This window comes from Vicugna pacos, chromosome 6 (assembly GCF_048564905.1).
Source record: "Vicugna pacos chromosome 6, VicPac4, whole genome shotgun sequence".
NCBI classification, from domain to species: Eukaryota; Metazoa; Chordata; class Mammalia; order Artiodactyla; family Camelidae; genus Vicugna; species Vicugna pacos.
This window is the reverse complement of record NC_132992.1, coordinates 74,541,732-74,566,665: the sequence shown is the minus strand read 5'-3', so window position 1 is coordinate 74,566,665 and position 24,934 is coordinate 74,541,732. Positions and strand designations below refer to the sequence as shown.

Genomic DNA, 24,934 nt, shown 5'->3' with positions numbered 1-24,934 from the left:
GTTTGGCTGATAATGTTAGTTAATTGCCAAATGGTTACTGCACATCCTTCACCTCATTGATAAAGTGATCCTTCCTAATTTTCAAAATATAAACTGTGCCTAGCAGTAGTATTTATTGAACTTGTGACCTTGTAAATCTTACTGTGGCAATTAGGCAAATAAAATGGATCAGAGGATAAAGAAACATTTTCAAAAACTAGAAGGAAAAACAGAAAACACCGTTTACACTCAAAACTGCAGCGCCTGAAATGTCAGCTGTTGACAGCTTTTACGGCTCTAAGCCGGTGGTCAGACAATGGAGGACCAGCCAAAACAAAAAAGGAAAATAAGGAAAAAGGCCTGGCGAAGTAGACTGGTGTTCAGGGCCTCAACACAAGGAATATATACACATTGTGAAAAAAAATGAAACTATCATGCTGGATGGAACACCGAAACGAACCATCACTGAATAAAATCTACGAGAAGCTCATCTGGATTTTAACCATACATGCATCTGAGTTCCAATTTCTCTAAGAGAAACAGAAAATGGGGGAAGGTGGGGGTGTGCCTAGACTATGAGGATTCCTTCTGCATTTTCCTTGGAAATCTGCAGTATAAATCCCTAAAGTTGACATCAACACCTGGAACCCGGTTAACTCTCAGTAAATGTTCATGGAAGATGACGATGAAGAATGAGGAGTGACAATATGTAATATTTGCTGATACACATTCACTTTCCTTCATGAAGTTTTTCTGACTCCAACCAAAACCTAGCCAAATTGGACTTCATAAAAATCTTCATTTTCTGAAATCTCTTGTTTTATAGAGAAAATAATATATTTTTTTCAGATTATTAGGGATAAGAGAACAGACTCACTAAAGAGTGCTAATATTCTTCCTTTTAGAATAACAACAAAACCGAAAGTTGTAGTTTACATTTGGGAGCTCATATCTCTGTATCAATTCCTAAGAGAACTTGTATAAATAATAAATTAAGGTAGATGAATGGGTACAGTTCATTCCCTCAGTGACTTAATTATTTTTTGAGTATGTACTCTATCCAAGGTAGCTTCAGGTCATGAAAATCCTACAGCAGCCAGGTCAACACAAAAATGTCAGGCTATGCTGACGTATCCTAGTATGTGTGTACACATCTCCAAACTATGTATTCTGATTTAAGACAATTAACTACAGTGGCTTGAACTGTGATTGGTAAACAGTTCTAGGAGTCTATGTATTGCCACTCTTGCCTGACAGTACACAATAAATCATTCTTAAGTTGGCAAGGTGTTTCCTTATTTTTAGGATGTTAAGATAGAGAAATTTTATTCCTTTATTTAGCAATCCTTTCTAGAATTCAATAACGCTATCAACTTCGCTTGTATCTATATACTTGCGAGGTCTTGTGTTTTTAACTTCTTATTTTGTTTTCTGTCTACATCGTTATTTCCTCTGCTTCTTCCTTTGATGAGACAAAACACTCTCTCCTTGGGAAGCCACTTATTAATAATTTATTCTTCAATCTCACTTTCATCTACTCTTTAAATGGGTGCTTGCTCCCCATCCCTTTATCCTTTCTAAAACCCAAAGGAATTACACATGCTAAAACACCTTTCTGAGCAGACTTTTCCATACCAGGAGCTCACTGTATACAAGAGAAGCAAACCAAAAGGTGATGAGATTTGCATGCTAGACACAGGGATCATTCTGAAATCAGACAAAAAGTGGTCTTAGCTAAAGCTACTGAAGAAGTTCCTTTTTCTGTTTGTGTCTTTTTAACCTGTTCTCAAAGGACATTTCCAGAAGTTGGGAGTGGATGGCACTGCATTTCTAACTGCTAACTAGTCATTAATTTTCTCCTTCTCTGGGCATCACGTATGGATCTGAAAATGCCCGAACCTCCGGCCTTTGTAAGGCATATGTGAAATTTTAATATCCCAAAGGTACTTGTGTGAGTCTCTTAACATACTGACATGCTGTGCTTCAACAAACTGGCTAAAGCCAAAATACAAGATCTCCTGAAAAGAGGATGACTAACTTTTCTCCTCTTGGTGAACTAGCCCTCCTTTCTCACAATGGTCTAAATGAACTCGATGACTTTTAAAGCTATAACAGGAATGTGCCAACGAAACCAGACAGTAATGTTCTTAGCTAGAAATCCGTATCCTTGCTTTAAAAACTCTTATTTCTCTGGCTCTATTTTATTTTCATTCCTGTTTAAATTATACAAAATTGGTATGAGAAGAAATTAGAGCCACAAATATAATGATATCATCAAATCAGATCTGTGCATTTTAAAGATAATATTTTCTTTTGAGAACACTATGAAGCTTTTACTAAAATGATACCAGTGTCCCAAAGACAAACATAGAAGAACTCATGAAGTCAAAATATTTTCATTAGCTCTGGGTTGACATCAAGAATCTGTTTATCATAATGCACTGAGGGAAGAAAAAAACCCCAACATGATGGTCCCATGAACACTCTTATTATTAATGTTACTGATGCAGAATCCAGTGCATTTCTGATGGCCTTGAAAAGCGTTTATTATTGCCCTGGGTAATTGGGCTGAGGAAAATAGGGATGCTCATTTTATAGGCATCTATTAAGCTACCAAAATGATTTTAGGTATATATATAGTTATCCATTCTTGAACAAGAGCAGATCTCAAAGATCATGTTTTCAGTTGCAATACTCTAACAGTATTAGTCATCCTCGCCATCACCAAAACCATCATCATCATCATCATCTCCACACATATAGCATGTGCTATGTTCTAGGCTCTTTTTTCGCTCAAAGTGGTAGATACCATAATTATGCCCATTTTAATATACAACAGATAAACAACAAGGTCTTACTATTTAGCACAGGGAACTGTATTTGATATATTGTAATAACCCATAATGATAAAGAATATGAAAAAGAATATATATGCACAACTGAATCCATATGCTGTACACCAGAAACTAACACAACACTGTAAATGAACTATACTTCAATTAAAAAAATTAAAAGTATAATTATGCCAATTTTACAACTGAGGAAACTGGGGGTTAAAATAAATTGTCCAAAGATGCATGGCTCATTAGTGGTATAGAAAAGGTTGAACCCAGGCTATTTGGCTCCAGAATCCTTCTTGTTTTTTGTAATTGAACTTAAATGCCTCTCTCTGCTGGGATTCCAACTTAAATAAGCAGGAGTATAGGAGGAAAATAACATAAAATTACTGTAACATATTGCCACTTTTCTACCCTGTTTACTAAAAAAAAGACTGAAATGCTTTATGAAATGCTGCTATAGCAGATTTCTATTAAAATATTTCTGGTGTAAGTGGTCACCAAAGTTTTGAATGACAGTGGTCCCTGCATATACCTGAAGAAGTGGAAGGAAGGAAGGAAAAGGTCTCTGAGAGGCAGTGGGCATGTGACAGCAACATTTTGAAAAGCTATTTGGAGAACATGAATAAAAAGCTTGATAATACAAATGTGTTTGTTTAGCAAGAGTGAGGAGAAACAAACGTTCATATATTGTCTACAGGAAAGCAGAGGGGAGTGAAACTTGTCAATATTTATCAGCATTTGGAATGCACTTATCTGTTGACCTACCAATTCTACTTTAAGCAATTTAACCAATAGATATTGCTCTACATGCATGCAAAGATTAATGAACAAAAACATACATTTTCTTACTTTTAGTAGCGGTAAAAAAAAAATGGAGAAAAATCTAAATGTGTATCAGTAGGGCAGTGATTTAATTAAATAGAATACCTCCATGAAATGCAATAGTATGTGACTATTATAATACAGATGTATGTATATGTATAACTGAATCACTTTGCAGTACATATGAAACTAACATAGCAAATCAACTACACCTCAATACAAAATCAGAATTAAAAAAGAAAAAAAGAATAAAGTAGATCTTTATGTTTTTATATGGACTAGTTCCTAAGATACTTTGTGAGAAAAAGGCAAGATTCAGAAGAATGTGTTAACCTCGTGTAAAGAAGGAGAAGGAAGAAAAAGCAGAGGGGAAAATATGGTTATAACTATGTTGTATACTCATAAATTCCCTCTGAAAGAATATTTAAAAAGCTGATAATTTGGGTTGCCTCTGAGGAAGAGAATTTAGGGATGAGAATCATGGATAAGAGGGAGAATTTTTGCAACCTTGCCTTTGTCCCCTGTACAATTTTAAAACTATTTTAAAATAAAATTAGTCTGAATTAATATTTATGGAGAGTTTAATATTAAATATTTAGGAAGCATACTATTGTACTCAACTCTGCCTATTATTAATACTATGAATAAACTTGCATGTGAGGTTTTATGTTATAAGAAACAGAAAACACTCCAAAGAGAAACAAAATTATGTTACCTTTTAAAAATCAGGTTTTGATAAAAGTTGAAGAACAGCATAATTATTTAGTACAGAAATAGAAAGTCCCAGGTGTGATGTTGATAGCATGACAGATAATTCTACATTATTATATACAAGAGCTGCTTTGCGATTTTTCCATCTCCACTAAAACTCTCCTAAGAGAAGTGGGATGGTCAGGATGACAGCAATGGTGACCCAAATCCTGGAATGGGTACCAAAGAGGTTTTACAGTTTCCCTGGGAAGACATCCAATAGTGAAGAAGTCAGCCTTCCTGGTTGACCTCAGGTAAGTGTTTCTGAGTTAAAGGGATAAGCTCAACAAATCAGCTCTGGGATTTCTAGATAAACTAGGCTTAAAGATGACATCACTTATTCTGGTACCATAGAGAGGAAAGACAGAGAAAAACAAGAAAATCAGAAGTCTAGCATAATAAACTGCAGTTCACCACACTATTCCTAAATTAAGCAAGAACCACCCACACACCCTGCTGACTTTGCCAGACACTAGCGTTGAGTATGCTTGGAAACCAAAGGTAGAGAAGCCAAGGCGAAAGGCAAAAACAGGCACTAGGCAGGCAGGTGCAAGAGAAGGAATATTTAGTAAACACTAGTAGCCTCCAGAGGTATGACTTGGAGATATATCCTTGTGATGTTATGTTCATGCAGCTCTTACATTATCATGCATCTCCATGGTTCAACGGTAACAGAGTCTGGGGGAAGTGGACGAGATTATAAAAGCTGTTCTCTGACACAAATGACCACATCATGGCACTTCAGTGTTTTAAGGTCAGTATACTTTTGTATGACACTCTATTTCCTTTCTCCTCGATGTCGAAGAAAAAAATTAACCTTGTCACAGATCAATTAGTAAGGCTTCAAGTTCAAGGTAACTGGGGAGAGGTCTACCTAAACCTAAATAATCAGGCACATACACAAAGCTCACGATTTCATCATAATTTCCATGTGATATATACACTCCTTTCTAGAAAGATTGAAAAAAATGGCCACCACACAGAAGAATTAGCCTTTGAGAGAGAAAGATTGAAAAAAAAAACAGGGGATTTGGTATTCATTAATGTGTGTTCACTATATTCATTCATGCTATACTCATATTTAATTGATGTGAGTTCACTGTATTCATTCATACCGCACATGGCTTACAAGGGAGAGAATGAAGGAGGGACTAGGAAATCATAGGGTAGAGTGACGGTCAGACAGGGTAAAAGACAACAAGCCACTTTACAGACTCTCCTTTGCGCGAACACCCATGAGAGCAACAGGAAGTCCATACCTGTTTTCAGAGCCGCATGTCTCTCAGGCCGTGGCAGCCTCATGGAACCAGAACCACAGAATGGGTGATTTCCTCTAGAAGTTCTCCAGAAAGAAGCCCTGTTTTCTTTACAAGTGCCCCAGGTTACCCTGGAGTCCAATCCACCATGATGACTGCCAACTCTGCTGCTCTTTTGCAATGTTAAAGTCAGTTCTAAGCTGGAAATTTCCTTACCACATATTTTTAAACATCCCTGCCAGATGACTCAAACCCAGCAAGGTCCCAAATTCAACCAAAGACTGTGATTTGCACACTCACTAATAAATGTTTGGTGATAAGAGGCAGAGAAGAGTTTGTGGTGTGGTCTTCTTGGAGGATCTGGAAAGCAGGGATAGTAAGATTGGGAAGGAGTAATGGTAAGCATATCATTGATATTATAGGGAAAGACAAAGTGCTGGAAAAGAGAAGGTAAGAAAGGGAGAGAGGCAGAGAAGCTGATGAGAAAATTGCTTCTGCTTCTTGGAAACCCTCATTACAGAGCTGGACCTCAGTTCCTGACAGAAGAGCCAGCCAACAAAGCTGAAAGGAAAAGGCTTTTTTGTCTCAGGATCAGTGGCCTCTATCACGTCCAGTTGCTTTCCCTTCACACTGGAAGATGGTCCTTCTTTTTCATGTCCTTCTCCCCATTAAAAAGAAGTTCACTCAAATCTTTGGAAATAGCCATTTTCCTGAACAAACAATATTTTGAGCCAGATGAATAAGAAAAAACAGAAAAAGAAGAAGAATAGATGATGCCTTCAGTATTTTACCTGACTGACTTTCCACAGGACAGGCATTCTAAAAAAGAATTTCTGGAAAAGTTCATAAACCTGCATTCTAACTTGGTAAAGCTGAATTCAGGATGTCTCTTCGAGGGAAAATAAACAGCTTTGTTTTGAAGCTCAAGGAATCCCACCCTACGACTGCTGCTGGGACAGCAGCTGGAGACAAAGCTCAGGAGTAAGAGGAAACCCTCTCCCTGTCACACTTCCAGGCTGCAAAGCAATGTTATCTCTTACACTCTCACAATGAAAAATTGTGTAAGAGACAGGATCTGCACACCTGTTACAGAAATGACTTGAGATTCTGTAACAGGTCGAACTATGAACTCTGATATTATGTTCATAAGAAGAGGGGGTTAAAAGTTCTAATCACCTGTACCTGTTTTAGCTCCTAATTTAGTTGTACAGTCTTTTCAAATGTTTCCACCCAAGTGCCAACAATGCCAGGGATGGAAGAGAGAAGATACACAATATAAATGATACATCTTTCGATTGTTATGTTTTTTCTTAAAATGTAGGAATAAGGTTTATATATTAAATAAGGTTCATGTTTATTTGCAATCTGCTGCATAATATAACACTTTGCTTTCAATTCAAGTTTTTGCTCCAAATCAACAATTAAAACCAGCTTTGGGAAAATGTATCACACTTACTTGTGACTCTCCCTTACCCTAGGTACACATCTACATCCCTCAGCACTAAAGGTCTTAGATTAGTTTGAAAAATTGGGCTTTTGTTTTGTTTCTGTTCGATCCCTATACAACTATTGGGCACGATGTATTTTTTCTCTGATGCTTTCACCAAAATTAACTCCCTTGATATGTTAAAAGTTTATCATGATAATTCAAAATTGATTTTTAAAATCCAGACTTGGCTCTTTACCTATATATTGATTTAAACCAGTTACACTTCATCTATACTGTGATCAAAGTTGCAAACACATCTGTGCTGTGTGCATTTCCTCTCAATGCTGCTTCTGATGGTTCTGAACAGAAAATGTTTTATCAGGCTTAGAAAAGCTGCTGGCATCTGAGTCCTGAAGAGTCACTGTCTTCCCAGGAGAAAGAATTCAGGAACATGTCTTATGATGACTCTCCATGGCTGATCAGATGGAATATATGGAATTAGATAAAGTGTGGGCAGAGCACATAAGCAGGTCCTGATATCCTGGTCAAATAAAGCCCTCAGTTCTCTGTGCTGTAAATAAGTCTCTGAAGCCAGAAGATGCCAGATTCAACTTTGGATGAGGCTTTCCACCTTCACACTCAGCTTCCATCTTATTTCCTTCTGGAAACTCATGTAAAAGAGGAAGTTTTCCAGAGATATGCTGTATCTTTTTTAAGAAGCCAGACACAAATGACTGTATGTTATATGATTTAATTCACATGAAATGTCCAGAAAAGGCAAATTTATAGAGATAAAAGCAGATCAACAGCTGTCTAGGGCTATGGGTCCTTAACTGCAAAATGACCTAAGAGAAATCTGAGGGGTGATGGAAATGTTCTAAAATGTGATTGTAATGATATTTGGACAACTCTATACATCTAATAAAAATCATTGATTTGTAGGCTTACCATGGATGAATTTTATGTTATGGAAATTATACCTCTATAAAGCTGCTTAAAGAAATAGAAAATGCCAGTCTTCAGAGAGAAAGGATGTTTCAATTAGGCTTGTAATGATCTAACTATCATGAGAAATTTCTGGCTAATTAGAAGGGTTTAAACACAGCAAAATAGGACATGGCTTAAATTAACTGAAAGTGATGCCAAGACAAGCAGAAAGCTCTCTACTTTAGCAAGTGGTTGTTTACATTGATTTTTTTTACATTTCTTTTTGTTGTTATTGTTATTTTATATGGAACATTTCCCCCTAGAAGTGGATTTGGGCTTTATTAGTTTGCTGTCCTGATAACATATCTCCCAAGAAAGAAGGTTACACCAGCTAACACCTTTAAAAATGTTTAAAGGAAGGAATAAACAAGTAAATGAAATGTGTAAGTTAGATCATTTCCTTTTCTGAGCTTCTTCCTACAGAAGGACCCTAGCAAGAAAGGAAGCAAAAAATGAGGAGATGCTACTGAGAATGGCATATGTTAGATGCTCAGTCAATCCAATTCTGTCTTCCTGATCCACAGGAGGACTGTGTTTCCTGGCTTCCTTTGGATTTCAGATGGAACCATACCTGACAAAATATGGGCAAAAGTGATGTATGGCATTTTTAGGCAAGGCGATAAAACATACTGCATAACTACCCAAGCTTCCTCTCTCTGCCCTATGGATACAACTGGAAGTGAAGAACTCCAAGGTTGGTGAGCCCAGCTGATGGAAGAAGCCTAGACGCCTGAAATACTTCTTTGAAGAGAGCTGCCCAACTGGCACTGGACTCTGCCTGCATAAGAAAGAAACCTTATTTGCTGAGCTGTTGAAATGCTGGAATTGTCTTGTAGCTAATTACCCGAAACAACTACCCTCATTGCTTAATCGATTGTTACTGAATTGCCTTAACTAATAGAGCACACTATAGGACTCAAAGTACATTACTTCCTTTCTTCCTTTTATCACTTATTCTTTTCCTCGTGCCCAACCTTCCCCTTCCTCTTCTTATTCCCCTACTTCATGACCCCAGTTAACATGCATCTCTGAGACAAAGGAAGTAATGTGTGAGTAGTATTCAGCCTGTGCCTCATTAAGACCCTTCTTCAAGAACTAGAATCTTTGAATGAAATAAAGTAAAAATAATTACCTGCCTTTATTTATTCAGAAGAGCTAGAATGTGTCAAGTCTTTGGTTAAAATGTTGCATTATTATCAAGTGCAGTGCTTTGGCTTTGCCTACCCTCCTTAAAAAAAAAAAAAAAAAAAAACCAAAACCCTACAGCAATAAATGCCAGGGAAGAAATGTCAGAGTTGGCAGCCACCTTGTGGGTCAAAAACTTTGCTTTTATCTTCTGAAGCTTTTGGTAGTGGAGAAGTGCATTCTGGTTGTCCACCCCTGAGAGTTATTTTTCCCAAACAACAAATTACCATTTCAATTCATTTACAAGCTATTTTCATTATCCAGGTGCCCTTTCCTCCTTTTCTGCATATAGAGCAAAACCAAGCCAAGAAGCGAGGACCTGCCTCAATTGAGAAACCACACCCCGGGCCACACTCAGCCCGTCACCATCGCCCCAGCCCTTCAGCTTGTCAACCCATTTCCCCCCAACTCCATCGTCAGAAAATAAAATAATTCAACTAAAAAACAGCTCATAAAACAGTGAACAAAATAAAGTCAGTTTTCTTTTTTAAAGAACAAAATGAAACTTGAGGGAAAACTTACTGGAGTTACAGTTTATCCTGATACAGTCTAGATGGGGAAAAATAAATGAAAGATGAAATTGCATCCTTCAAGGTAACAGCTGCAGACATCCAAAAACAATCAGTCCACCCTTCCGGGGACAGACACACGCAAGAAATGTGGCCATTTTATATATATACAGTATGCACAAGTTTAAGGGTGGGTGTATATGTACAGTATATTATTCAGTAAAGTTGGATACATATATATATACACACACACACATATATATATACACATATGTATAGAGATATATACTGGTATACATATATATCCACAATAGACACCGAGTATGCTGCTTTTTTTTTTCTTTCAAAAAACCTATTCATGTATATAAAATATTTCAAACCTGGACTTTGAAATATGAATTTTGTTAAACTTGGAAAATACTGCAAAAATTTCCCCACCAAATGCAGGTTATATTTTGTTTCCCTCTACAATTGGTTTTCTTAAAATTTATCTCTAAAAGTAGCATCAACACAATTTTTTGTTTTAGTATTCCAAATATATATCACCAGCCTGACACATTGTATCATTTAAAAAAAAAAAAATCTGTCCATGAAGTTTCTCAGTGCAGTATTTAACCCTTTCTCTTTTTCTAAAACCAAACTCCCTCCACCCTCTCTCCTTAGGTCGGGCCCCAGATGCTATAGAAATTTACATAGGCAGACTTGCCGTGATCCTCAGAGGCAAGGAAAGGGTTAACACAACCTGGTCATTTCCTGTCATAAAATGGCCACTTGCAAACAGCTAACCGCACAAACACCCATCCCAGATTTTAGAGAGGTGGGGCCGGGTGTAGGATAAAAGGGGTTGTACGATGTTATCACAATTGACTGGGGTCTCGTCTATGCTTTCAAAGGCCCTCAGACCAACCCACTCACGGAGCCCACCTCCGTCTTCCTGCCTGAATGCTCAGACTGAACCAAGTGCCTACAGCATTCGAGGAGAAGGCGAGGCAGGCACGTGGGGAGGAGGTCTCAGGCACCTTTGACACCCTACCTATTTCACTCTGTGAGCCTGCATCTTGAAGAGAGGAAAGTCTTCATTTTTATTTATATTTTTGATGGGAAAGAGAGGGACGACAGGGTGGCTAAGTTTCCAGTGCTGGTCACCAGAGAGTATCAAGCACCAGAGATCACAGCACCTGTCCTTTTACTAATATCTGTTTGGAGTCGTGGACACACAGCATAAAGGGTCTTGAGTAGAGTCAATGGATATTATAGAGGACTGGACAGAATGGTTAGAGAAATGACTCAGGTTAATTGTTAGCAAGCTGCCCAGCTGAACCTAAGTTTTGTTTACGGTAGTGGGAATTCCAATAAGAATTTGTTTAAAGCCAGATGTTAAAAGGAGGAAGTAAAATGATAAAGTTGAAGAGGGAGAAAGTTATTGGAAAAAAAAATACAGTTAGAAACTGTGCTCTTCTTCTGCCTAAGGTACCCAATAGTTCTGGAGGACTTGTGGAAGATAATGCCACCATTTGAATTTCCCAAAGTAAACCACGTTAGGCAAGTGAGAAAGAAACCAGTGGCAAACGACAGGGCAGAGTGAAACTATGTGAATCCAGGTAAGAGCATTTATTAACACCCAGTCGTTCTGAGGAAGGGGGTGGGAAGCTTATCGGTTCCCCAGAAGAACATCTCTTGGGAAAAATCTGGGTTTGGTTTCGTGCGGTTAGGTTTGTCATGTGTCGTCAACCGCAACAGAAAAGTGGGAGCAAACAGCCCTGGAGCAACTGGTACGATCACCAGACAGAGGAGGCCATGCCCCTGGTGAGGACTGGGGAGGGGAGGGCAGCAGGGAGGGAGAAGTGTGGCCTCAGCTACTGGTGGCACCAGTCATCGCCCAAAGCTGGAGAAACGCCCCTTCCTGATGTATCCGAGAGAGAGGGGAAACAGGTGTGTGGGCATGCTTCCGAGGGAGGGACAGGGACACAGTGAGCCTAAAGCAACAAACCCAAGAACTGTGAACAAGAAGTGGCTTTCTTCTTTGGTTTCTGTGCTACTGAGGATTTATTCTTAGTCAAGGACCTGGTCTAGGAGAGATGCTGAGTTGGGCTCCTCATTCTGGGTTCACCCAAATGGGTCCATAAACTGAATGGTGTCTTTAAACCAATGTGAGGACTTGGAGTTTTCAAGATAACAGATAATTGGCAGGGGCTAAGTCGAGAAGTGAAAAATTATTCTGTTACTTTACTTGAAGAAGAAGTGGTTGGAGAAGAAACATCTACCCTAGGCTCTTGTTCACAGAGTTTGAGACGGTAGTCTTGATAGTGAGGATGCATTTGTTTAATGAAAAATCAATCAGAGGAATTGGCCTGGGAAGGCAGTTTCCTTTAGAGATTCAGGAGCAGCCAGAGCTCTCTCTCTGCCTGAGCCTTGGTGTGGTGTTTAAGGGCTGTGTGCGTGTGCGTGTGTGTGCACATGTGTGCGTGTGTGCACATGTGTGCACATTGTTCATTCTGTTTAAATCAGTTCTTTGCTTTATTTTAGTAAATAAGGGAGAAATTATTATTTCCCATATTGATGAGTTTTGGATTCAGCATGGAAGAGGTGAATATTTCTAAGAGTTGTGTGTCTTCAGTGATGCACACAATAAACAGTCCACTGCCTACAAGCCTCCACCATTGAAGATGGGCTGCCTACATGGGCCACGGATGAGGCTGTGCCAGTACTGACTAACTTTTCTGCTGTATGGCTCAACTCAAACCAAGCACTAAGGAAAAAGACTCCTGTGCATGTTTAAAAGGTGGCCATCATGAAAGCAGTTAGGCGTCATTAAGACTGTCACATCACTGATCCACGGTATTGACCTGTGGAGGTAACAGATAACCCATGATGATCTAGTAGTTTAGAAAGATGGGTTCTAGTCCCATCTCTGCTCTCAACAGTCACATCTGTCTTTCTTTGTTTCACATCTGTAAAGCAATCATAAACACACTTTACGGATGTATCTCACAGTGTTACTGTGAGATTAAAGACAAGACTTTTAAAATATTTTAAAATACTGTAATAATAAAAGTTACTACTATATCTTTTCACTCTAAGAGATCAAAATATGATTGGTCAGTGGCCAACCTCACACCTTTTACAAACGTGCTGTGGGTGGCGGGACGCTACTCACGCCTGTTGGTAAACCACAGCTAGTTCTCTTCAGAAAGTAAGGCCCTTGGAAAAGCCCAGTCTCCTGGATATTTAGGAGATACATTATGTCAGATAAATAGGTACTAGCTGGTTATATCATGAGCTGACATGTATGAACAATTTGAAATACGTTAGTACACCATTTATGCCTGTGCCAGAAAACAGACACAACTTACATGGAGTGAGGGAACAAAATGCTCACTTGAAATTAGTTCTTGGGGACTGTGTATGTGAATGCACACTCCACATGGAGATGTTTTCTACTATAACCAAGAAAGGGAGAATATGCATGCATGGCAAGGAGGAGGGGTGTATTCTGGGCAGGGAGTGGAAGGTGAACCTTCAAACAAGGCATGGGTGTGAGGACTTGTGTAGACACAAGGAAAAGGAATTTAAATTCCATTGTCTATGTTACATTTGAAAGAAAGTTGAGTAGATTCAAACCAGTAATTGTCGTCAACCATACCCTTCAGGGGAAAAAGAAGTCACTGTGGCTTCCAGAGAAGCAGTGTTCTCTAGGGAGGGACCGACTCTCCTCTGCCTGAGATGCCTCAACTCAGGAGGAGCTGCACTGATTGTGCGCAGAAAACGGAGCCAGGAGGCAAAAGCAGAGTCTTACTGGAAAAAAAAAAAAAGCACACCTCCCAGATTCCAGTGAGAGTTTAAAATGGAAAAATAATGCTTCTAGGAACACACATGGGATCTATGACTAACTGTGTGTGTGTGTGTGTGCATGTGTGTGTGTGAGAGAGAGAGAGAGGGAGAGAATCTGTTCCCCTCTTTCCTCTTCCCCTTTTATTCCCTCCGTCCCTCATTTTTCCTTCTAAGATGTGAGACCTGTCACAGTTGGCTTTCTAAAACTTTACAAAACAACATCTCAAAAGGAAAAAAACAAGTTGTCTGTTTAAAGGGGGGCCACATTTCCCCAGGACCCCACGGGCCTGAATCATCCCTATGTCTCTGGCTCTCTCTTACCTTGAAACTGATGCAGTTAAAGATTGACCCCATCTTCTTTCTGTGAGCTACTTAGGAGGTTTGTTTGGGGTTTGGGTTTGGGTGGGTATTTTTGTTTTTTATTTCTTCTGTTGCTTTTCAGGGAAGTTGACAGTTGGCTACTGGTGGTTGAATTTAGCTATACACCCTGACTGGTTTCTTTCAGGTGGGGAGGATGGTGTAGGGAGGGGAGAGGGAGGGGGACAGGGGAATGCCAGCCCCTGCAGGCTGCTCAGTACGCTTTGTTCACAAGGCTGTTTGCTGTGCGGGCCGCAGGCTTTGGGCCTTTGAAGGGTTGAATACCATCTTTTGATTTACCATGGCTGATGGTGGGGAGGATTGGAAACTCAAGAACACTCACAAAGAACCAGCAAAAGAGAAAAACAAAACCCAAAATAATCAAACACACACATACACAAACAAAAGGAAAACCAAGAGACACACTGACAATAGAAATCAAATGTGGTTGGAAAAGAAAAAGGGCATAGTATTGTAAAAGCTGCAAATTGAGGGGAAAAAGACACAACTAAACAAGCCACTGCTCAAAACAGTCTTCTGAGTCCTAGAGATTTTTAGGGTTGCAGTATAGGCACTTTGCCAGGGTGACCAGTTGACCTGACAGCAGACAAGCCTGGTATGGATTTCAAACCCCACCTTCCTACTGGGCTATCTAGGGTTTTTATATCATCTCACATCTCATGCATTTGTCCATCATGTCTTCTCCATGCCTCTGACAAGCCATTCCACTGACATCTTTACAAAGGAGTTGTATGTCTAAACATATTCTACATACCCAAAGAAATCCAGCTTATAAAGTTTGGACTCAGCTATATCACTAATCCCATTAATCCTGTCAACAGAGGGCACTGACTTTTCTGATGAGTAGCATCAGCAGAAATAGGGGCTTTTTTTTTCCCTTCCCAAAACCAAGAGGTTCCCATTCTCCACAGAAGATTGGTTAGAATTCAGTCAAGAAAGTCAGCAGCCCGAGAGAATGTGAGGTCATAAAAGAGCAATTTCCAAAATATCCATTATAGGGAGGGAATTACAGTGGAAGAACAGGTCCTCTCTCCATAAAGCTACAAATCTGAAATTGTCACAATTTTTCAACAATAAGGAAGTACAGATATGTATTACATGAGGAGAACAGAGTAACAGTGTGACATAATAATCTTTACAAAAAGGGCTGCTGAATGATGGGCAGGAATGTCAGGAAGGAGGAAAGGGATACTATCAGGAGCTGTAAAGTCCTTCCACGTGTCAGAGACTAAACTGATAGAATTTTTTCTCCCAAGGGACAACAGAAACAGTGTGACTTGTGCTCCCCACTAGGAGGCACCAGTGTCATCAAGACCGCCAGAATTCCCCACATGAACAGTCCTTGCAGAGCCAGAAACAATGCATTTCTCATCCAACTCACATGGCTTCGTTCTCTCCAACACCACCCTCCCATTTTGCTTCCATCTCCTGCCCTGACCCTGCCCTCTGCTTCGACTGTTTTGAGTGGTGACCAAGGATTGGACTTAATGGGAATGTGACTGATCAAAAGATGGACCAAAGTAGCGTGTTTTACACAAAGCTAAACGGTTCCAAAAAACCAAGAAAGGAAACTTAGAAAACAAATCTTCTAGTAAAGAAACCACCACTGTCAGAAACCAGAAATTGACATCAAAACCTCATGCAGAAACAAGGAGAAGGTGTTTGTTGCTGTTGGGTTTTATCCTTGGTCTATTAAACAAGAGGTGAGCAGCTAACTTTCAAGAAACAAAGACTCCAATCAAACCAATAAAAATCGGAAAAGAAAGGGAAGACAAGCCCAAACAGAGTGGCAGAGGGTACTCCATACGATACCTAAGTTAACCATGAGCTTGACGCGTCCCCCATCCAGCTCCAGACGCAAGGTGTCAGCAGAGTCCCTGGAGGTAGTAGCCACCAGCAGCCCGTAAGCCCGCTGGGACATGAAGCGGAAGGACACGTCCTCGGCCTCGGTGTGCATGACCATGGGCATGATGACCTTCATGTACATGCTGCCGTCGTAGCTCAAGATGGATGCCTCTGCAGGGAAGAGAGGAGGGGGTCATTAGGATGAGGATGCCAGAGTTTGCCTTTGCTTCCAGGGTAAGCAGAATCGGATGGAGAGGGCACCAAATCTGTAGACAGGTGACCTGTGTTTGCTAGACCTCCATCGCCACTTTTAAGCTATGAGATCTTCAGCAGACCCCTTAAACTCTGCGGTTGTAGTTCCTCATTTGCAAAAGGCCTATGATGGCATTAGTCCCATGTTCACAAACTTGTCAAAGATACCAAATGAAATAATAGGCATGAAGGTATTTGGCAAAAGTTAAAATGCCCTCATGAACAGTAGTGCTTATAATTCCGTATGCGGTAGATACAACAGAACAAAAGACTCTACAAAACTTGAGTCCTGTGTTTCATGAAGAATAAGAGGAAAGCAGTTTACAACTACCACAGCCAAGAGAATAGTTATATAAAAGTGCTCTGAGATTAGAATAAAATCAAGACTTCGGTAGATACTGGGAAGTAAATGAATGGTCTTAGATTACAAGGTACCACAATATGCTAATCTGTCATACTGTGTACCAGGCACTCTCCTAGGCGTTAAGGATCTAACTGAACAAAAGAGACAAACATCTTCCATCCTCCTGTGTCAAAGGAATAGGAACAGGGAGGCACCAGGCAGATCACATGGAAGGTTCCCAAAATAGCCTCTGTCATTATCATACCCCCAACCATATTTACACAACACATAAAAGGTCCCTGGAAAACAACCATCTCATGCCTGGGAATCAACCATCACCTGGGTAAAACCCATGACATGCCTATCGTTGTATATTACAATTTGCAAACTCTAAGAGGATCACAAATAAAGATGTGACAGTTACAGACACCAACAAATTGAAAAACATATTTTGACGATCTGTTCTTAGATGAGAAGCATAATCTAAATTTAATACATGCTCCAGGTGTGAAAAAACTTTTTTTTGAAAGAAACTTTTTCACTTCCTGAAAGAGCAGAATCCAAAGATCAGTAATGATAGCTAAAATTTATTGAGCACTTACTATTTGCCTGGTGCTTTCTAGGACTTTACATGCATTAAGAAGGCATTTAATCCTCACAAAAACACTGTGAAGACGACAATATTATTATTACATTTTATAGACACCAGGTCACATGTGTGACAAATGGCAGAGCTGGAAGTTAAACATAGGCAGTTAGATTCTCACAGCTGTACATGTAACAGTTCTGCCTAAAGCACCCAAAGTACATCTGTAATGCTTCATGGCAGAGTGTGGTATTCCTGTGTATATTGTGTGTGTGTCTGTGTGTACGTCAACACACATGTGCGCACATATACATGCATGACATTATTTACAGCTGTATATTATTTATGAATATATTGGATTATATAAACATAGATAACATATTTCTAAGTAATATATTGTTATATATTCATATGCACGATGCTCTACGTGTTTATGTAAGTATTAACACCATCAATTATCACTCTGTCCCTTCTACTATAAACACCCACACATATGTATACATTCCTTTTTAAAAGATGTTAGTGTTTCAGTGAGCCATGAAATGGTTGTTTTGATACATTCAACTTAAATAATTCCAAAACTAATGGCGACTTTTATCCCCCTACATATGTGTAGTGCCACGACATAGGTAAAAATGAATGCATCTTTATGTCTATATTGATAGTATCAGAGAATAAATACCAGGTGAGTATGCAGTTGGATACCTAATGGTACAAAACAAAGTGTGTATCTCAGTGTCTACCTCCGTATGTATCTTGGTGAGTGTGTTCTATTATTAACATGATATTTTTAAAGGGAGGGTGATGAAACAAAAAGTTCAATATAGGAATCAGCTAAAACAAAATTTATTCCAGAATGTATATTAATTTACTTGAAAGATTTCAAACACAAGGAGTACCATGAATAGAATTCTAATTTGAGGGGAAAATGAATCCGAATAAGTCAAGTCATTCAATCCAAAAATCTATCTGATTGCTGAGTAATGAGAGACCACACCATGGGATGCCCACATGGTGGTACTTACACATCTCCCCTATTTTGTCCCTCTTTTCCTCCTTTACTATTTCTTTTTGTCCTATGTGACTATTTCCTAGCATATTATTTTAACTCCTTTAATGTTTGTTAACTATATATTTGAGTTTCTTTCTTAGTGGTTGGTCTAGGGCTTACAATATACATCTTTATTTATCAGAATCTATTTCATATTTATACTAAACTCCAGCAAGATAGAGAAACTTTACTCTTTCATAGCTCTCTTCTCTTTTTTGTGTTATTACTGTTATTCAAATGATGTCTATATATGTTTCAAACTCAAAAATACATTGTTAAAATCACTGCTGTATAAAAACTCCTGTCTTTTTAAGAAGAGAAGAAAGGAGAGCTCAAATATATTTATAGAGTTTGTTTTTTTTTTTTAAGTAAGCTTATTATTTACCATCTCTGTCTCTCTTCATTTCTTCTTGTGGATTCAACTTACCATCTGGTGTCATTTCTGTTCTGCAGTGTAGCTTCATTCATTTTTGTTTTATTGTCAAATATATTACAATTCTATATGTTATAGTCCCAACAACACAGTTTTATAGACTGTTTTATGCAATTGCTTTTAAAATCCGTTAAGAGAAGAAAGAAAAAGAAATGTGTAATTATGCTTTTATCATTACCTACACAATTACCTTTATTGGAGCTCTTTGTTTTTTCACATAGACTCAAATTACTGTCTGCTGTCACTTCCTTTCAGCTTGTTTAATAGTTCTTATACTAGCAATGAATTATCTGTTTTCTGTTCACCTGGATATATCTTTATTTCACTTTCACTTTTGAAAGATAGTTCTGTTGTCTATAGGATTCTTGGTTGATGTTATTTCTGTCAGTACTTTTAATGTCAACTCATTGCCTTTGGCTTCCACTGTTTCTGAACAGACACTGGCTGTTAATCTTATCGTGGGCCCTTGTATGAGATGAGTCACGTTTCTCTTGCTGCTTTCAAGATTTTTCTCTTTCTCTTTTGATTTTCAACATTTCTATCATAATGAGTCTAGCTGTGAATAATTCTTTGCATTGATTGTATTTAGAGCTCACTGATATGTACATTAGTGTTTTTCATCAAATTTGGGAAAATTTCAATCATTAATTCATTGAATTTTTTTGTTGTTGTTCTATTCTCTCTTTTTCCCAGTACTCCCATCATACATATATTGGTAGACTTAATGATGCCCATATTTATCTGATGTTCTGTTTTTTATCTTCATTCATTTTCTTTCAATTTAGATTGTTAATTTCTATTGATCTATCTTCAAGCTTGCAGATTTTTTCTTCTGCTAACTCAAATTTATTGTTGAACCCCCCTAGTGAATTTTTCATTTAGATTTTCAAGGTATTTTCAAGATAGATAGACAGAGAGATAGATATAGATAGATGGGTAAGTAGATTATCTCCAAATGATGGAAATGTTAGAGCTGAAAAGCTGAAATATAAATATATAGATATGATTTTAATCTCTTTATTAATATTCTCTATTTGATAAATCATTGTTACCTTGTTTAATTTTTTAAGCACAATTTCCCTTAATCCTTTGAACATGTTTACAATAGCTTTGGCGTAGTTTGTCTGCTAAGTGCAACATCTGGGCAATTTCTATTGCCTGTATGTGTTCCTGTGTATGGGCCACACTTCCCTTTTTCTTTGTATGTTTCACAATTTTCTCTTGAATACTGGACATTTTAGATACTAGATGGTAGCAAGTCTGGATACTGCTCTCCCCTCCCCAACCGCCACCAGAGCTACTTCTTTCTATTTGTTCATTTGTTTATTTGTTTAATGACTTGGCTGAACTAATTTCATGACTTATATCTTCCTGGCATTGTGAAGGCTGTGATATCCCTGCTCAAATATTTTTTCCTGTTTTCATCTTTTAGCTTGTCTTCCTAGATGTTGTTCCTGGCTCAGTATAAGCCACTAATTGCTCAATTATTGCACTTAAGCTCCCTTGGTCAGTTAAATTTTACCCTCTATCTGGTGAATCTGTGTGACTTGGAGACTGCTTTCACAGTTGAGGGAGTTTAAGAATTTGCCTGATGTTCAGCCAGGGACTAGTACTTGGAAGTTGCCCTTCCTGTCACTCCTGAGCAGGTGCAGTCTTGGGAATATGCACAGTCCTCCAGCCCACCAAGGATAAATGTGGTTTTAGTTTTAAGCCTGGTTTCCTAGAAATAGCCCCGGACAAAAGTATGTTACTGTTCAGTCAGCTGAGAGGTTACACTTAAGCCCCTTGAGCCAACAGGCTCTTCCCCTTGCTGATGGATGTACATGTAGCTTGGGAATACTCTCGAATCTTCCCCAAGTCCTATTCTAATTAGTCCTGAGAGGGGTTAACCCAGCAAGTGTGCACAACCATCCAGACCCCCAGGGATGAGTGTGATCCCAGGATAGCCCTTCATGGCTTTCTCTATCCCTGATCCTCTTTGTTAAACTTCTGGCTGATCTCCCATTTTACTCATTCCTACTAGCATCACAGATCTACCTCTCCCTTCAGAATTCCTAGTAACCAAGATCACCATTATTTTCAAAACTCCTTTACCCATGAACTTCTCTAAGCCCTGTGCTAACTAATCAGTCACCTCAAGCAGAGCTCTTCATCCTTACAGCCTGCATCTACCCCTGAGCAGAACCTCTGTGCCCCTGCAACCCACTGGGTGCAGAAACATGGCCCACTTATCCCTGAGTGACACTCCTATTCTATGAGTGGCCACTGGAGGAAGATGATAGTTCCTGGTCTTCTCAGTGTGCTCTTCCTAATATGAAACATATGAGTACTCTGGAGCAGGGACAGTTGGAGGCCCTATATTCTTGACACACCATACTTAGGACAGAGCTTCTGCCCCATGACGGGAGACTGAGTAGGAGAAGGGGGCCCTTTTCTTGGCTGTGCCTACCAGGAGTACTGCTTCTACAACATGGAACTGGGGAGAGCTGAGAGGCACCAGGGCCTGACCTTTCAAGATCAAACTGCAGTCCTAGGGTAACTGGCAGGAGAAGGAGATCTGTCTTCTTGGCCACAGCCACCTGAAATAAAGCTTCCAGAACAAGGAGCAGGGATAGGGTAGGAGAAGGGAGCAGGTTGTGGTTTAACTGTCATAGCTCTCAATTTTCTTAATGAGATTTGGCAGATCTCTTAAATAATGTTTTAAGAGATACTGTTAAGAGCAGATCTGTTAAACAAATGTTTCTCCATTTGTTGTGTGTCCTTAGGACATTTTTTAGAGATTTTAAATGGTTGTTTGTGTGTGTGTTTTAATAATTTTCTCCAGTTAAATGGTTGTTCCACTGGGGAGGTCTGCTAAGGTCCTCGCCCAGCCATTCTAGAGTTCCCTATTTTGATTATTACAAATGTCTTACATATTTTCTCCATAAAATGTTTCTTAGCCCCAAGTAATGTATATTTGTATTTGTCATAGAAGGCCTATTTCTGTTTCTAGAGTGGTATAAATAATTAATATTATTTAATCATTGTGACATTTAAAAACACATTTTAGCACTGATTTTTTTTCTTATTGTCTGACTGTTTACCTATTGCCTGATAGTTCATCAGCCTCAATGATCAATGGCTTCTTTCTATACTCTCGTCTTCTGGCCAGGAAGGGGGAAAGCTACACCCCCATTGGCTGCAGAGGCCCCTCCAAATAAAGAAAGGGGGTTTCACTGGAATACTGAGTAATGTGATAGGCGTTAGTATGGAAAAAGTTTTCTGTGAAAATCTTGGGTTACAGAAACAACCCAGGGAAAAAGAAAAACTATGGTATTTACTTTATTTGTGTGTATTTTCAAAAGCTACACAATACTTGAACTACTTACAGAATGAGACTCCCTATTTCCTGCATATGTTAAATTAGTCTCAGTCATAATTTCCTATCTTTTATTCTTACCATTTTTTAAAAAGAAAAATCACTTTAATGGTTTTATTTTTAAACAAATGGTATTTAATATTAGAAGTCTGAGAGATGTAGACAAATATTAAGAAAAAAAATTCTGAAACACTCCTAGTCACACCACCAAGAAATAACCATCATTAACATTAGGGAAGCATATTCCCAGATTTTTTTTAATAAGCAGATACACAGATAGAAGGATAAATAAATAGAAGCACTTCAAAAGATGGAAAAATTCTCTATATATATTATTTTAATTAGAATTACTTTTAGTTATACAGGAAGTTAACAAAAATTTCAAATTTCAAATTAATTTTTAGTAAGTATATTTCTTGAGAAGTCACTGAAATTTTAGAAGAATATTATTAAAAATATGAAAAAGGCTGACATTATCACTTTGAACTTAATCCTTCAAATTTAGCCAGTAAAGACTGTCTTCCTCCTGTGAAAAGTGAGGACACTATTCTCCCCCATTTTCCTCCCTCATCTCTTAATTTCTGTTGTTACATTTATTACACGTTGTGTAATAAAGGTTTAACTCAGACCCTGCCCATTTCCAACAAGGAGCTATTTTCAAGACTAGCCCTTCAGCAGCTCCTGGGAAGTGAACTCTTGGCATATTCTGACTGATGGGAGTGTTTTGGACACCTAAGATCTTGAGCCACACTAGTTGGTCTAACGAGCTCATACAATCAACGCGTTTTATGACACACACCACTTTCACTCTAGGGTTCTAGAGCATCAGTTACTAAAATCAGTCCAGAAGCAGTGTATGCCTGTGTGACTGACCCCTAATAAAACCCCTGGACTCCAGATTCAGGTGAGGTTCCCTGATTTGTAACATGACACGGATGTTGTCACACATCAGTCCTGGAGAAATTAAGTACATTCTGTTCAACTCAACTGGAAAAGTACTCTTAAAAGCTTGAGCTGGGTTTCCTCTAGACTTTGCCCCATGTGCCTTTTCCCTTTGCTGCTTTTACTCTGTAACTTTTGCTGTAATAAATCACAGTCATGAACACGATAGCTTCTGAGTCCTGTGAGTCTTTCTAGAGAATTATCCAAATTGAGGGTGGTTCTGGGGACCTCAGATATTCAGATACAGTTTCTCAGTATCTATGGGAGATTGTTTCTAGGACCTCCTGCATACACCAAAGTCTTTGAATGCTCAAGCCCCTTAAGCATCCAAATGGTGTAGTATTTGCATATAACCTACAAATATCCTTCCATATACTTTAAATCATCTCTAGATACTTATAACATCTAATACAATGTAAATGTTATGTAAACAGTGCTAAATACAATGTAAACACTATGTAAACAGTTGCCAGTGTGACAAATTCAAAGTTTTGCTTTTTATAACTTACCGGAATTTTTAAAATATTTTTGATATGAGGTTGGTTGAATCCGTGGATGTTGAACCTAAAAATATGGAAAGTCGACTGTATTCTTTGCTCTGTATTCATAATGTGTATGATCATCATGTGTTTGTTGCACATACTGAAATGTTGTTACTATTCTCATCATGCCTTTTATCACACTTTATCCATTTCTGAGTAATTCCATCTTTTAAGTGCTTGGATTTTATGTTAACACCTTTTTAAAAAGAACTAATGTTAGATTACCAAAATTTGTTAGTGTTTGTGAATGTCTGTGCTCTTGACATTTGGAACACATCATGGCTGCATGTCATTCTTGAGTCACACTTTATTTCATGTAGAATTGCACACACTTTGCTTTATTGTACTTTGAGATTGTATAATACCAACATTTTCTCTTGTAGGTGGTAAATGATGTAAACTTTGTATAAATCCTTGAAGAATATTATTTTATTCCTTGTAGTCCAATGATATAATCAATACACATCTCAGTGTTGAATATACTATATCACATTTTCTTGGAACTCATCATGCTATTTTGAACTTTAAAGTCAGTTCTTCCTATTAATAACAAACTTCTGGTTTGATATCTTTAGGTAATCTCTGTTAAAGTACTCAGTTTTTTCTATTTCTGAGGTCCCATTATTCTGCCTGTCCTCCATATCTTGGTTTCTTTATAATGAGTTTAATCTCTTTGACTTTTCATCAGCATTCACAGTGATGATCTGCAATATTTTCCCTCTGTCAGTACATCAATATTTACTTATGTATTCTTTGCCCTTCTGTTGTTACTAATTATTTCAGATAAGTGATGTGATCACATATTGCCTCTCAAATATTCCATGTGCAATCTCCCTTTTTCCATTCACTTATTTGTTTTTACTTTCTTTAAATTCTTACACTATTAATTAAATTTTCTTAAAATACTCTATAGTACAAATGAGCTACAGAACATACAGATCACAGGAAATTTTTCTGTCCTTGAGTTTATTTTCTTCGAGATCAAATTCTTTAAGTTTTCTAAGCTATATCTATTTTAAAATTTTTTATTTGCCTGCTTTCTTGTATTTGCATTGTCATGTCATCGTCTTTCTTGCTCATACTCAGGTGGCTTTGTCCAAAGTTCTTAGTTGTTCAGGTATACTTTCAGTGACTTACTGGCTCCCATACTCATCTACATTTTAATGGATTCATATTTTTTAGTTCTATGTATTTTTTTCCCTATAGGTTGAGAGATGGTAATGTCAAATGAAATGGAGGGGAGAGATGAAGAGCCCAGCTGAGACTGTATGTAACCTTTATTTAGCTGTCAGGACTGTGTTGTAATTCCTGAAGCTTGGTTAAATGTCCTGTATCAGAAGACACCACACCTGGTTCAAGAGTGCATTCCAAGGCCATGATGAAGGGGGGTGGATACCTTAGGATTTCTGATCCCTTTAGTCCTGGTAGCTTTTTTTTTTTTTGATCTTCAGTGCTTTTCTCTAGTTCTGTTACACATATTTGCCTCCTATAGCTGTTTCCATTATCCTTCACTCAAAGGCAGAACCAGATAAGAACATCTACTCAGTCTATTTCTTTCCCTCTATAAAAGTACTAGAGATAATTCTCAATATATTTTACCAAACAGACAGTACAAT

General features: G+C 38.3%; 1 protein-coding gene across 14 annotated transcripts in view; it reads right to left on the bottom strand.

Annotated features, from left to right (window-relative positions):
- NRXN3 (neurexin 3) overlaps positions 1–24,934 on the bottom strand; it is a 1,622,069-nt gene that overhangs the window by 904,452 nt on the left and 692,683 nt on the right. For all 14 annotated transcript variants that reach the window (XM_072963522.1, XM_072963513.1, XM_072963517.1 and 11 more), the window contains one exon: positions 15,779–15,982. In XM_072963522.1, coding sequence (XP_072819623.1) covers positions 15,779–15,982 — 204 coding nt within the window. The remainder of the gene's footprint in view (positions 1–15,778; positions 15,983–24,934) is intronic.